Below are 15,338 nucleotides of genomic sequence, written 5' to 3'. Positions count from 1 at the left end.
AAGTTTGAAAAAAATATTAAGGCTAATAAATCCTCCGGGCCCGATGAAAAATTGGCTCGTATATTTAAGGATCTAGCTTCCGAAATTACGCCGTATCTAGAAATAATATTTAAGGGTCGCTGGTAGATCACAAGGTTCTCAGAGATTGGATAACGGCGAAAGAAACACAACTATTTAAAAACGGAGACAAAGAGGAACCCATCCATTTCGTGCAAGGTTATGGTACATATAGTTGCTAGTTCTAGTCTTCGATTAAGTACCTCCTAGTAAACTACTCGCAAAGCTAGAAGCATTTGGCCTAGATAAAAATATCCGGGATTGGATTAAAGACTTTTTGAATGGTCGGGTTCAAAGAGTAGTGACAGATGGAGCTGGCTCAAATACAGTCGAAATTACTTATGTTGTCCCCCAGGGAAGTGGAATCGGACCTCTTTTATTCCTACTTTACGTTAACGACATTGACTCCGTAGTCACTAGTAAGATACGTTTATCTGCCGACGATGTAGTAGTTTATCGTGATATCTGTGATCCTAAGGACAGAGCAGCTTTAATACTATACGACGATGATGCGATACTCGGCAATAATAATTAAGCTTTAAAAAGGGCGTAGTTATAAATTTTTGGGAGAATAAAAATTCCCACCCGAACACCTAATTCATTAGGAACACCGAAATGGAATATATAGGCTCAATCAAATACCTAGAAGTTACTCTCACTCACGATCTGTCCTAGGTGAAACATATACGGGGCACATGTGGACAAGGAAACAAAAATTAGAATTTATAAGAGTATTGGGGAAATAGGATGAAATGGTTAAAGAAAAATGTTACCTATCTTAGGGTTAGGCCTCATTTAGAATATGCTGCAAATACATGGGATCCTCGCGAAGTTGGATTAATTACCGAATCGGATGGCGTGCAGCGTTGAGGAGCTATATTTTTAAAACGTTGCCATGATTAACTTAGTTGCGTGTCCAAAATATTATAGCAGCTAGGCTGGGAATCACTCACGGAGGGAAGGTTAAATTACAGATTGAAGCTCTTGTATAAATTGGTGGTATCTTTAAATCTTGAAAATGTATTATGACCCCCAATGTACTACGTTAGGAGAGTTCATGCTAGTAAAATTAGGGAGATTAAGCGTAGAAGATATAGATTCAAGATGTCATTTTTTCCACAAACGATAGGGGACTTTAATAACATTATCCTACCGCGGCAGTGCCATGTACGGGGAAAAATTATTCTGGTGTGTATTCGCCCCCTGCCGCACACCCTAGCGGTGGCTTGCCTTGGGTACATAAATAAATAAAAAAGGTTTAAAAATGGCTTTAGCCTCGTGGACTGTGGTGCATCGCGCACGACTACGAATGCCTGTGACATGGTATGTACACTATTTCGTCACAACATCTGGTTCCTTAAAAGTCCCCAAAATTTCAGAAGGTGAAAGGACGCCTCGGTAGCTTAATTGGCTAAAGCACTTGGCGCTGAGGGGATCCCGGGCAAGGTGAATATTTTTACACTCTGGAATTTTTGCATTGTAACACATATTAGTGGATGACTCCATCAAAAGTTTTTGTCGCGGCATCCCCAGCAGTTTCTTGGTATTTTTATGGTGTCCTTTGCTTCAGATCTGGCATCCAATCTGGGTTTCACTATTTATGACTATCATGGAAAATTTTGGCAAGTTGTTGAACGTAATATTTTAACAATACTGAAGCAAAATAGCCTCGAAAAATATATATTAGACGGATTGGTTAACGGTGTTAAAAGCAGCCAATTGCTTTAAACAACATTTTAAAGCATACAATGACTGAATAGAAATCATTCCAAGGTTATGCCATATTGGGTTGGACAAACTTTACATTAATAATTCTGAACTCCCATATTAAAACAGAAATATCAAACTCTTCATATGAGCTCTGCGGCGCTCTTTGATTCAGCTTCCTGCATGTTGTGAAGATATTAATTGATAAAGCTAATACCATTGTAAATATTGCATCAATAACTTTTAACGAAAAAAATCTAAAAAGCCAAAGAAATAGCGCCCCCTTCCAATATGAAATGAACGAAGCATAGCTGATTGATTCATCAGTAACGGAATTGTGAATGCTATTGACTTAAGGACGGAATAACTTAAAAGTTTAGAGTAGGCTCACTTTTTTTACCTACAAATTAAGTGTACATAGACAGAGGTTGGCAGCGCAAAAACGTGGCTTGTACAATAAGAGGAAACACAGAGAGGTCCAGCTTCAACACCCTTATTTTCGATATGTTTATATGAAATAGCCCATTTGATGCTCTCGAAAGTTAAATAAACACTTCTACATGAGGAAAAGCCGCCAAAAAGAAAATTCGTCGATTTTACTGAATAATAGCCGCATAGCAGACTGTCATTTGTACTGCCTTTATAAGAGTATGTGGCTAAAAACTATACTTTTTGTCTAACGGTATTTTACCACATTCTTTTCACATATTAATAATGAAAATGAGAAAGAGTAACTTCAAATATCCAGACTTTACGAGTTCATTTAAGACTTCTTTAGTTTACTTTTACCATTTTTTACAGTTTACTTTTCGACTGATACGCTTTCACTCTCAAAGTGTAAAAGGGTTAGAAATTATCGGCAGACAAGTAGACCATTCGAAAATCGGTGATGTTATGAAAAATAAATGCCTTATCATAGATTTCACTGAATCATAAAAAATGTAGAAACGTTTTTTTGACCATCCATAGTTAAGAAATCATAAACATATTGCGCGAAAGTAGCTGGTAACACTTGATGAAAAAGAAGTATAATGAAATGTGTGGGTAAAATAAATCAGTTATTCACTCAGATAAAAATAAAAATTTAATAGATTAACCCTAACCATGGACATCGCGCCACTTGTAAAAAAATAACCGGAGAAAACTAAATTTGGGGTAATTGGCATGCCATGGAATTTCATGCCCATTTATTCGCTCATTTACATCGATTTGAAAAATGTGAAAAAAATACGGAAACACCACCTTACAAACGGAAAAATGGCGTAACGATTTCCATAAAACTTGCATGTTAAACACAAAAAATATCAACTTGTCACTTTTTTCTACTGACTATGCACTGTGGGAAAACAAAGCAATTTGCGCAATGTCATAATAGTAAAGGCAGCAGCCACCTATTTCGGGAAAATCCAGTAAAGAAGAAAGAAGAGCTGAGATAAAGAGTGCGAATGCAGCAGTACTGCGCCAATCAATGAAAAAGCGCAGGGAACTAAAAACGAAGATGATTGCAACACTCGATTCAGCAAATTCCTGTACTTAATTCACAACAAAATCTGGAGTGTCAGAAAATGGTTCTTTCCTCGGTCAATGATGATCCTTTGGTTACAAATCAATGACGAAACTGTTCATTTCATTATACACCGAATATACCAAATACAGGGTTCGTCCGGAAAATAAGTGTACTGACTACTGATTTTTTCCCGCCGCTCCAGGCACGCCCAGCACCGCTCTGACGGGCTGCGATTGGAGGGGGGTATGTTGGCAAGCGACGCTGAAAAAGGCAGTCGGCTCTGAGCTGTGGTGTAGTGAGGAGCTCTGTTAACGCGAACCTCCACGCTTCGACCCACGTCATGGAACGCGATGCCGAAGTTTTTGGAGCAGCGTTATTCCATCAAATTTGCGGTAAAGCTTGGGAAATCGTCTACCGAAACTGTCGGTATGATTAACCAGGCTTACGGGGAGTCAGCCATGTTCAGAAACATGATCTTTCGGTGGCACAAGATGTTGGTGGAATGCAGAGAAGAGGTCGACGACGAGTCTTCGAGAGGTTCCCGATGATGCCTTCGCGGGAGCGTTCCAGGAATGGGAACGCCGCTGGAACAAGTGTATCGACTCATAAGGGTCCTATTTTGAGGAATATTAGCTTAAGATATGTAAAAGTGTAATAATTTTTTTTCCTGAGCTCAGTACACTTATTTTCCGGACGAACCCTGTAAGTCCGTGAATTTCGATTACCTGTGGCCTATAGCTCGACAACTCCTGAAGTTGTTTCTATTGATTTTCAAATTAAACATCTGTCAATTTTAGTAGTTATGATTCAATATCTCGCCTTAAAACCAGCGTGATGAAGAAATATAATCGATTGAAATAATATAATATTAATACCTTCGAAAGTATGGTATATAAGAGTAGAAATATAGAAACATTATAAATCATAATGACAAAAATTAACCTGATCGCAAATGCTTCAACCCGACCATTAATACTTACTGTTTAAGAAATTGAAATCTAATAAACTGACAAACTGAGTAAAGGTCCTGAAATCAAACATTGATCGGAAAAATCATTCCGGTTCATTACATACAAGAATGGAACCGGCGAATCAACTTTTTCGAAGTGTTTCACATATAGGCTATGATAGGAGATAAAACAAACGAAGATATTCGACCGAGCACTGCTGGTAGTAAAGAGTACGAGCAAGTAGCTAGTAGCGAAGGTTATATGACCAAAGTTGCAATGGTATATCAACATATAATGGAATAAAAGACAATGAAATGTAGTTGGGCAACAGAAGTTGAAGTCAAAGTTATCATATTTGAAAGTCTAAGTGAACACACCAAATATCCAATCGAATTTCTTACATCACCAACATGCTGCGTAACGCCATTCGGAGTTTTCTGTCACAACAGCGACATCGAAATAAAACTCAGCCTATTTAATTGGAGTCAAATTGAGTCAAATCGATAGGCAGTTAGATACCATCGAGACTTCAATCTCAACTTGAAACTATTGGTGAGTGTACACGAGTTGATACAGTAGCAGCTAGCATAATGAATCGAGAAAGCAGTTTGAAATTAGTTCTCATATCGTAGCCGCGCAGGGATGATACTACTAAAAGTGAGCAAAATTAGTTAATGAGTTAATGAAAGCAAAATATTTCGTGGTGGACAGTGAAAGGATTAAAAAGAAACGTGTCAGAAATACAGGACATACATGGAATTAGGCAAATTTCTCCAAATTTTACTGGGAAAGGATGCAATGCCCACGAAACCATTCTGTTTCTGATCATGCAAATATTTGAATCAAAACATCGTAAGGAGAGGGAAGAACGAAAAGGGAGCAGATGTGCGAATGAACGAAAAGGAGAGTTTTTCTGCGTCCTTTTCTCACACGGCGTGGGATTCACGTCGCCAGAACATTTCGCGAACGTCGACCCAGAGGTAACGGAAGGGGACCGTTGAGGCTTTTAAGAACACCCCTCTCCACGCAATACTTTCTCCCCCAAAAACCACGAGAAGGACCGAACGTGCTCGTTTTGACGCGCACGGGTCCCCGGTCATGGCGGAGAGGAGGCGGGAGAAGACAACGGGGGTGGTTATTCCGAGTTGCCGGTCGCGCGGGCGGAAGAGAACGGCCCGGCGGGGGGTGGAGAGAGAGGTTGGTTGGAGGGGTGGAAAGGAGGGGAGGGGCCAGTGGAGACGGGAAAGAGGCGGACGGAGGAACGAGGGGGAGTGGTGTGACGGGGTAGGAAAAGTAAGGGGGCGGGGAGAAGGACGTGCACTGTGCCGCCGGCCTAATTAATTCCCGAAGGTCGCCTCGCCGCGACACGTTCGCGCGACTCTGAGCCAAGGTGGGTGGTGGGGATTTTTCAGCAGGTCGCGAAGATGTCAACGGTCGAACCCCTCCCCCTCTCCACCTCCTTACCTACCTTACGCCTCTCTTTCTCGTCTTCCCTCACTTCCTTCCCCCCTCCCCCTCCACTGCCCTTCATTGATCGCGGAGACTTAAAGAGAGCCGTCAATTAACCGATTATCCCTCCTGTTCCGAGCGCGTAAACCGAGGAGCGTGTTCTTCCTTTAAAGGGAATGAGGGAGCGTGGGATTGACGGGACGGAAGTGGAGTTAGTCCGTGTGCAGTGAAGTGGGGGACGTTATATCGGGGGAAAGAAAGGGGAGGGATGGATGGAAGAATAAACCGATGGATTAATTAGAGCCAAGAGTTGGAAGAATACATCCCCCCCACCACCTCGGTCCTGCGTCAACAGGAAGAATAAACCAGGGACAATGGACGACTGGCGTTTTACTGGGCCTTCAAGTACTTTTAAGCCGGTGGAGGGTGGCTTTCTAGCACCTACACAAGTGTATGTGCGAAATATTTGTGAAAATAGTTTGATCACCAAATAAAATAATCTTCATCTTGAATAGTTTGGTTCCTCTGATATTAAAATATACAGCCTAGGGAGCAGAGAAAGATCTTCCCGAGATCTGTGGACGGTCGTCAAAATGTACGCGACGATTTCTTACAGAAACGCGCACACAGAGCACAACATTATGCTCGGATGAATGATTCAGTATCAACAATAAATCCATGCCATGCGAAAATAGGGATGGATGTTCTGCTCGGCTGTCCTCAGGTAAGGGCAATACGCTGAACAAAGGTAGAAATCTGACATCTACGGCGAGTCTTTGGATGCCATGTGCGGGAAAGACTGCGATTTCTGCTGGTGAGCAAAACGAAAATCGCAACGAGAGGAAAGTTATCATGTTGGTGAAGAAAGTTTCAAGGGAAAGCTCAAAAGTTAACGAATCTAAGCTGTAGACTCGATTGAATACTCAAGCGTTACCCTTACTGATGACCTATTCTGGGTGAAACATATACGGTGAATATGTAGACAAGGTAATAAAAATTAGGATTTATAATTGTATTGGGGAAATAAGATGAAATAGTTAAATAGAAATGGTTTCTTTCGCTAGTTAGGCCTTGTTTAGAACATGCCGCTAGCATATGGGATACTCACGAAGTTGGATTGATTGCCGAATTGAATCGCGTGCGGTGTAGAGGGGCTAGATTTATAAAACGTAGTTATGATAAACTTAGGAGTGAATCAAAATTATTAGAGCAGCTAGGCTGGAAATCACTAACGGTGCGAAGTTTAAATTACAGATTAATCTCTTGCATAAATTGGAAGGATGTCTCTTTAGCGATGATGCTGAAAATGTGTAATGAGGCCCATCGTACTACGTCCAGCGAGATCATGTCAAAAAATAAGAGAGATTAAGTGCAAAACAAAGATGACAATTTTCCCACAAAGGATAAGGGATCAATAACGTTGTCCGATCGCGGGGGAAGTCTTATCTAGTCAAAATAAGTCTGTTTTGTAATCACCCCCTGCCACACACCCTAGCGGTGGTTTGCAGAATACTAAAAAACTAACTAAAAACTCAACTCAGTCGCTCCATTGTGAATCCCTCACGGTATTAGAATTCCATAGAAAAGAAAATTTATTTGCTGCAAGTTAAGCTACCTATACTTAGAGATATGTAGTAGTATTATAAATGAAATAAGGAATTCAGAATAGGCTAACTATGAAAAGGTTATCTTTTTCAAATGAATTAGCAAAAAAGACCTGTAAACTAAGGAAAATCAACTAACCCATGAGGTCAATGACCAGATGAATAGTCAAAACGGTGATGTTCGTGTGTGGCGTCAAAATGAAAGGATACAAATTTAACACGATAGTCATCACAGAAGTATAATGAACGATAAAAAACAATTTTATTGGCTCTTTCAACTATCTCTTGATCTGCGTCGTGACGCACAAGCACAGAGAGGTATTTAAACCCGGAATTAAAATAGGTTTGACTAAGGTTAACTAACTTTAGGTTAACAGATAGAAGCGTCAACTTTTATACCCTTGTGGAAGGTTAACCCTATGGGCTTTTTAGAATTCATTCCATACTGAAAAATTGTCGGGTGAGGGGCATGTGTGGCGTGATATTTAGGAAAAGATAGAAACTTATCGATAAAGTATGACATGAGGAAATGTGGCGGCGAAAACAGGCCCACAATAGGTGATGCCATGTATGGACAGTCCCGAAATACGAAGAGCAAAGTTGAGGAATGAGGAGTGGGGGAGAAGAAGATAAGAAGAGGAAGAGGCCGCAGAGAAGAGAGAGAGAGGGCATGATAGTGGGAGAGTGAATGGTTATCTACAACCAACCGGCGGTCCCAAAATACACGTTGAGGCGGAACGGCAAGAAGTAAGCATCGTGTTGACGAAGAGTGCAAAGATGGAGAAAAGGTGAGGTGGGAAATATGCAAGACACACCGAGGAAAGTAAATGGAGGAATGTAAACACTTCGAAAGGAGAAAAAATGATATCTCGAAATATAAATGTTAATATTTTTTAAAGCAGACTTGGATCTTGGACCATTAACGTAAAAGCCTAGTGGTCAAACTATTGAGGCTAGTAAAATTCAGGAAAGGTAAGCTAGTTCCTTTACCTAAAATCCCTGGTTCCCTGAAGATCACATATATTAACCATTTAGTCGATTAAGTTGGTGGCGGTGTATTAAACGGTGTGAGAAGAGGGCACATGGATTTAAATCTGGGTCTCTCTGTCTGTAATCAAGCCTTGGATTCTGCAATCCTGAATGAATGAATTTTCAGAACCCTTGCGTTATTTTAGTAAAACACATTCTTCATATTGAAATTTCAGAATTTTTAGAGCGAGAATTAGGCGAACCAATGCTATGATACTAAATATTATTAACAGTTAAACTATGAAGCCAATGGTACTTTGATTAACTCTTCCTCGTTTCGTAATTCATATAAATTTTTTTAATCACATATTTGCTAAATTTTATTTCTACTCATTCAGATAATATTTAACAATCATTCACAAGTGATAGATTATTTTAGGAATGACTTCCAAATGATAGCCGGGAATTTCCAAAAGTGCTTTCAATATTCCCTGACATTCCAGGTTATCAAGGAATGTTCCTCAAATTCCCTGGCTTTAGCAGAGATTCCGCATTTTCTAGGTTTGTGGCGATCTATGAACGCCTTACGCACTAGGTTGCCACGAAATCATAGATGTGAGTGGAGAGATTAAGAATGGAGTGGGCTATGAAAGAGAGTAGTAGTTAGTAGGGTCGCTCAATTCAGCGTTCCCTTTCTCCCAAAGGAACGAGAAACGACATCCACCCACGTCCATACTTAATGTAACGACGGTCGGAGTGGATACACCAAGGGAATACATAATGGAAGATGTGGAGCTATTGGCTGTTAAAGAAATAATCTCAAGGAAGAAGATCCTAAGGCCAATAAAAATAATTACGAAGAACTCCTATACCGGTATTTCGGTCACAACTTCACTTGACTTTGGACGGTGCCTGTGCACATTCCTCTTCTTAGTTCAAGTGCCCTATTTGATTTTCTCCCCGTTGATGGTCACCTGTGTGACCGAAATACCGGTATAGGAGTTCTTCGTAATTATTTTTATTGGCCTTAGGATCTTCTTCCTTGAGATTATTTCAAGGGAATACATAGAAGAGATACAGGAGTGTGCAGAGGCATTCTAAATAAAGGATGACGGATTCGAAATGAGAGAGGCGGTTGAGGTCGCAGTTACCGGCTCCCTCGGAATCTCTTGAAAATGGCGCTCATTTCTCTCGAGGCAGGCGATGTAGAGTAAAACAAAAAACACGCGAAATATTCCGCAACGATGGAGTAATCATGTCGACTCCCATATAACGTCCTTCCTGAGAATAAGATTCATTTACCCACACGACAAAAATATTCGCACAACTTTGCGCGCCATTCCCGTGAAACGTCATTGGTGAACCTTGTAACCCTGGAAAGGGTTCGTCTTGACCCGGTCGTACTCCCGGCATCAACCTCTGCATTGAGTGCCGGCTTAATATTGGATCTCGGAAGGAGATAGGACGTTCAGGTTGAAACGAGAGGAAGGTGAAGGGAAGGAGAAAAGAGGAATTAAAGGTGGAGCGACAGTGAATAGAACAGTCAACGCAAGAATGGGAGCGACATGAGCGGACAGGAGAGGATAGGTAGAATAAAGCGAGGAGAAGAGGAACAGACGGAATGTGCCGTATGCGGGGTTGTGATGAGGTTTGAGTGTGGAGGGGGTTGGGAAGGTAGAAGGTAGAGGGGGAAACCAGTGGGTAAAGGAGGAAGGAGGTGGGGGAAGAAAGATGGCACACACTGCGGTGAGGAGACAAAATGCGCCTCGAGGATCGGTGAGGGAGAGAAAGAGGGAGAAGGAAGGAATGAGGTGCTGAGATCATTACGGAAATAGTTAGAGTAGGAGTTAAAGAGGATATTAAGGAGGAGGGAACGGAGGAAGATGAAGTGAAAGAAGCTGGGGAAGACGAGGAGGGAAGAACGGAGAAGAGGCAGAGGAAGAAGCGGAGGGCACAGAAGAAAAGGTAGGGGAAGGAGACGAGGGTTAAGTGCGAGAGAGGCTGTGATTCGGCGCGAATGAGTGGTGTGCCAGGGAAACGAGAGTGGATGTGCGTAAGTGTGCGTGGGGTGGTGCGCGCGTTACGTAAGCATAAGCCGTAAAAAGAGCACGTCCCTTGAGGATTTCGCACGGGGAGGAGGGGTAACGGCGAATGCGGGATAGAGGTGAGGGATGTAAAGAACAGGGAAGGTGACGAGGCAATAGGGAAGAAGGGACGAGCAAAACGTGGATGTCATGTCTCGCCGACGCTATTCGGCACACTTCGGGAATGGAGCCCGGCACGTGAGTGCGTGCGGTCCGAAGGTCAGTCATTGACGTGGTGTTCTTATGAACCGATAGAGGAAATACGAAAGGAGACCGATAATTAACTTAAACATTTACAGAATTTTATACTTGAATGCAGCTCAAACTGAAGTAAAAATGCCTGAGACCGTTACTTAGATTCACGAGTCGAAGAATGGTCGTCACAATCGATGAACGCTAGGAACAGCAGCCATTGCTACACCGAAATTACAAACACAAACGTGGATATCAAATTGTTAATCGAAAATTTCTCTTTCAAGCGTCAATGAAATTTTCCACGCCATGGCAGCACCCTCAGGTGTCTATGCCGCAGGAACAGCGCCCGCGGAGGCCCCATGTGCCGACAAGCCAGGCGTGGAGAGAAGAGGAACGGATGAAGCGCAAGAGGTTTTCCGACGGAGTGAGAGGGAGAAGTAGATAGAAGGAACGAGACATCGCGCGGCTCTCTTGTTTTCCCTTTCTGTGCGGCGCCAAGAGATCAATTGTTCTGAAGGTGACCTCCTCCCCCGTACGGAGGGAAAGAGGGTGGGAAGAGCAAAGAGTTGGGTGGTAAGAGAGGAGGAGAGGGCGGGCTTCAGAGGTAAGTTTGGGGGGAAAAGAAAGGACGGGGCGACGAGCGGAGGGAGTGCGGGAGAAGGGAATCCAGGGTGCGCGAAGGGGGTACGGTCGAGTGGGGCGGGCGGAGGGGCCGCGAAGGGGGGCACGCGCCAAACTCACCGGCGTCGAGGCAGCGTCCGAGGCGGGAGAGCAGCAAGAGCAGGAGGAGGGGGGAGAGCGGCATGGCCGGCAGGCGATGCCGCTGCTGCCGGTGGTGGTGGTGGTGCTCGTGGTGGTGGCTGCCGTCGCCGTGACGGAGCTCCCCCGTCCGATACCCCTGCTCCTGCTGGGCGACAGCCTCAACCGTCGCCGCCCCCGGCGGGGGCCCGCTTCCTCCTCTTCCGGCGGCGTCCGCCTCCTCCTCCTCCTCCCGCGTCGACCCCGCGTCCCCACGTCCGCGGCCGCCCTCGCATCGCCCCCGCGCCACCACCGCTGCCCCCCCCGGTCCCGTCGTCCCGGCTCCCCGGGGGAAGGAGGCGGCCAGCGCGGAGGAGGGGGCGGTCCTCGCCACGGCCCCCGCCACCGCCGCCCCCGGTTTCACGCGCCTCCTCCTCGGCTATTCTCGCGGCGGCGAAGGGTGCGCCAAGGCGGCGCGGGCGTCCATTCTCCTGCCGCTCCCGCCCAGAGCGACGGGAAGGTCGGAAGTGGCGGTAGCGGCGGACACGAGGAGGGCGGCGGCGGCGGCAGAGGCGGCGGCTGGAGGAGGACGTCCCACGGCGGCGGGGGAAGGAAGACGAGGCTGCGGCGGCGGATGGAGACGTCGAGGCGAAACCAGCGCGGCCCGGCGGGGGGTGTGTGTCGGAGGGAGGGGGGACTGAGGGGAGTTTTTGGGGATTCCGAGAGGACGGAGGGGGTTGCGGGAGGAGGGGGGGGGGCGATTATCAGTGCCGGGTTGAAGACGGGAGGCGAGAGAGAAGGGTGGGTGGGAGAGGGGAGGCGGCGGGATTGGAGGATCCCCCCCGACCCGGGTGTCGCAGGGGTGGCGTTGAGGAGAGAGTAAAGTGTCCTCCACTCTCTCACGGAGGCGGCCTTTTGAGAGGTGACGGGAGAGACGACTGCTCTGCTCTTCTCGGAGGGAGGGTTTTGGGGGAGAAGCGCGCGGAGGGGTTAGAGTGTGAGTGTTGGGCGAGTGAGTGAGTGTGTGTATGGGGAAACGGGACAGAAGAGAGCACCTCGGTTGTGTCAGGAGCGATCACTCGCCACGACGGCCACGCACTGGCACAGCCAGCAAGGGGTGGATGTAGGGAGGGCGGGCGGAACGAAGTGAGGGGCGGGGGGTTGAGGGACGGCGCGCAGGGTGGGGGGCGGGTGAGAAAGTAGAGGGGGGGGTGGTCTATAGTGCGGAGGGATCCCGCCGCGGGGGCAGCACGGGGCAAGGGGAAAGGGAGTCCCCTGGCGGCCGAGCGGAGAAGCGGCGAAGAGAGAGAGCGTGGATGGGGAGACTGGGGCTACGACGGCGACTGCAGTCGTGGGAAAGCGAGGCCGCGTCCCCCTTATCCCTCACCCTATTTATCCCTCTCCACCTCCCCCACACCGGCACCACACCCCCCCCCTCAAACCGTACCCTGGAATACCACCCCCACTTCCCTTTCTCCCATCCCCATTTCTTTCCCTCAGTGTGAGAGGGGGGAAGAGAAAGGGAGAGTAGGAGGGGAAGGAAAGGGGGAGTGGATGGGGTAGCACCCACCAATCGATGAGCGTGGAGGGGGGGTGGAGGGTCGAAGAGGGGGTGGGAGAAAGAGGGGGTGAAGGCGGGTGGGATGGTGAAGGGGGGATGAATCGAATTGAATATGTGGAGTGGATTAGGGAGGCCCTCTCTCTCCTTCGCCACCCTGTTTGAGGATCGTCGGGAGCCGATATTCGGGGATTCTTTTTGTTCTCCGCGGGGAGGGGGGAAGATAGGGAGGGAAGACCGTTTCCCTGAGGTGAGTACTAAACGGGGGACACTCGCTATTCGCGACGGAGTACGACATGTCTGACAATCCCGCGGTTGAAGAATCCAAGAATGCTTATGCAATGCATGGCATGACTACTCGCTATTGAATTTTTCATAAACTGCATGCATTCGAATTGAGAACAAATGGGGGCGTCAAGCGTTGGATTCGACAAATGTCTTTCTTCGCAGGCTGTCACAAAAACGGAAGCAATAGAAGACCACATTTCCGTCAAATCCGTGGATAATTTTTGAGTTCACGGAACTAGCAGGTGTGCTAATGAAATCGCTATGTTCAGAATGCGCAAAAACTTTTGAATGCGTAATAACTTTCCTCTTCAGGGATTTCAACATTTTCTTTTTGTGTATATCATATTCAACAAAGCATCGGAAAGATGTCATCCATCCAAATTCAAATTAGTAATATAAATAGATAATGGACTCTAGGTAATTAATAGAAATTCAAAATTCCGTATTTACTGAGTAATTTTATAAAAATATCGTCATAAAATTCGTGTGAAAGCAGAATTCTATAATATATAAAGATAATTAATTGTTTATTAACGTTTTCGGTAGAATACAACCCCGCAATGTAAGATAATGAATGAGGAGAGAACGCAAAACAGTTGTGGAAGTAATGAACGTGACGTATTACAAAGATTATGAGAGCTCTAAGTGATAACATAATACCTAATGACAACCCGGTCCGGGGCACCACGACCAGGTCACGGGGTGATAACTGCCGACGGCGAGAGTTTGTGAGTAGCCGCAAGAGTGAATGAAAGGAAGTCGGGTGGCCAAGGATACCATGCGTACACCCCTCTTGCCCATTCATTGTCATAACCTAAGCACTTCCTTTTGCCGCTAAACCCCGTTTCTCCCTGAATTCTCCTCATTCTCCTCCATCCCCCTTGTAGCTTATCCTTTCCCTTTATGTGCCAAACCCCACTCCACACCGGCCTCCCACGCTGCCGCTTTCGTCCCAGGCTGAATAAAGAGCCATTTTCCCACTCCCCCTCTCGCCTCCGCAGCAGCGGCTCATTCCATGCCTTTGCATTTGTCGATGATGATCGTGATACGTGCGCAAAATCGGATAGGTTGAGGAAAGATTAAATTCGAGGGAAAAGAGGGGGAATTCACCTCTACCTCTTCAAATATCTGAACGCTCGATTACCCTTTAGATCTCGATTTTCATGTCGAGGCTGTCGCGGCAAAAGATATTTAATGGCAGTAATTCCATTTATTCACAGTGGGCATACTGTATTTCCGAATGGGAGAGCGTACAGATCTTCAGAGAATAAAGGCGGCAGCACTTTATCGCAAAGCTTTCCCTTCCGCCACAAGGTCGGTTTCTGAATCCTTTTAATCTTTTCCGGACGCTCGGGATGCTATCAGCAAAGGCTTTTTTCTGTCAATTTATTCCACATTTTCATTCCTCTCATTTTTGAATGATTTAAGAGGGACTGAATTAATTTCAAAATATATTAATTTCTCATAATCCGTACATTTCCTATCCCCTTCCACTTACCTTGGATGAGGTCCGGGCCCAACCACGGGTTGAGGGTGGCTGGAGAGAGGTCAGCTCGAGTGTGAGGAGAGGGGTGAAAGCGGGGCGATTCATTAGATTCTCCCCCCGGGGGATGCTCGCACACAATGCGAGGATAAATGGTCCGGGCCCTGTCAAGAGGAAACCATGGGGGTTGCTTCCACAGATTTTGGGGTGCACATTTCCGAGCGACCGCCGATTATTGATGGATTCGGGGTTTGATTTCATTTTCGGGGGAATTATCGCCGCGGTCCTCCCGCTCACCCCATTCCCCCTATGGAACGCAGTCGTCAGGAGCGTTTACGCATGATTTATCGGGTGCGAGGATAAATGGTTAGCGGAAGTTTTGGATGGCCCACCTCTTCTCTCCAAGCTTAAGTTTTTCCCTGGATTAGATTCCGGCTGTGAAAAGCATTTCCAGCGATCATTCTCAAGTGAGCAAATTCCGTGGAACCACACCATAAGGATAGCAGTGATCTTTCCGCTGCGGCTCAATCTTCAACGTCCGCTTGCATATAAAGTATACGTGAAGAATTTAAGATTTCTCTAGAGTCAAAAAGGAGATCACTTATGACTATAAGATATATAGGGTGAATGCCAAGAATGAATTTCCGAAAGCGTTAAGGGAATTCAAAAGGAAAAGGTTGGCGGACAATTTGAAAGAGAATCCAAAAGCATTTTTTTCATACGTTAGCGAAGTTCAGGGAGATATGTCA

General features: G+C 45.7%; 1 protein-coding gene across 3 annotated transcripts in view; it reads right to left on the bottom strand.

Moving 5' to 3' along the window:
- LOC139698117 (protein kinase C-binding protein NELL1-like) overlaps nt 1–11,502 on the bottom strand; it is a 197,812-nt gene extending 186,310 nt beyond the window's left edge. For all 3 annotated transcript variants that reach the window (XM_071597040.1, XM_071597039.1, XM_071597041.1), the window contains exon 1: nt 11,264–11,502. In XM_071597040.1, coding sequence (XP_071453141.1) covers nt 11,264–11,327 — 64 coding nt within the window. In that variant the 5' untranslated portion in view covers nt 11,328–11,502. The remainder of the gene's footprint in view (nt 1–11,263) is intronic.
- Between the last annotated feature and the right edge of the window lie 3,836 nt (nt 11,503–15,338).

The sequence above is a fragment of the Hetaerina americana genome, unplaced genomic scaffold (assembly GCF_022747635.1).
Source record: "Hetaerina americana unplaced genomic scaffold, ioHetAmer1.1.p SCAF_8, whole genome shotgun sequence".
In the NCBI taxonomy this organism is placed as follows: domain Eukaryota; kingdom Metazoa; phylum Arthropoda; class Insecta; order Odonata; family Calopterygidae; genus Hetaerina; species Hetaerina americana.
Note: the sequence above shows the minus strand (reverse complement) of the source record. Positions and strands in the feature narration are given on the sequence as shown.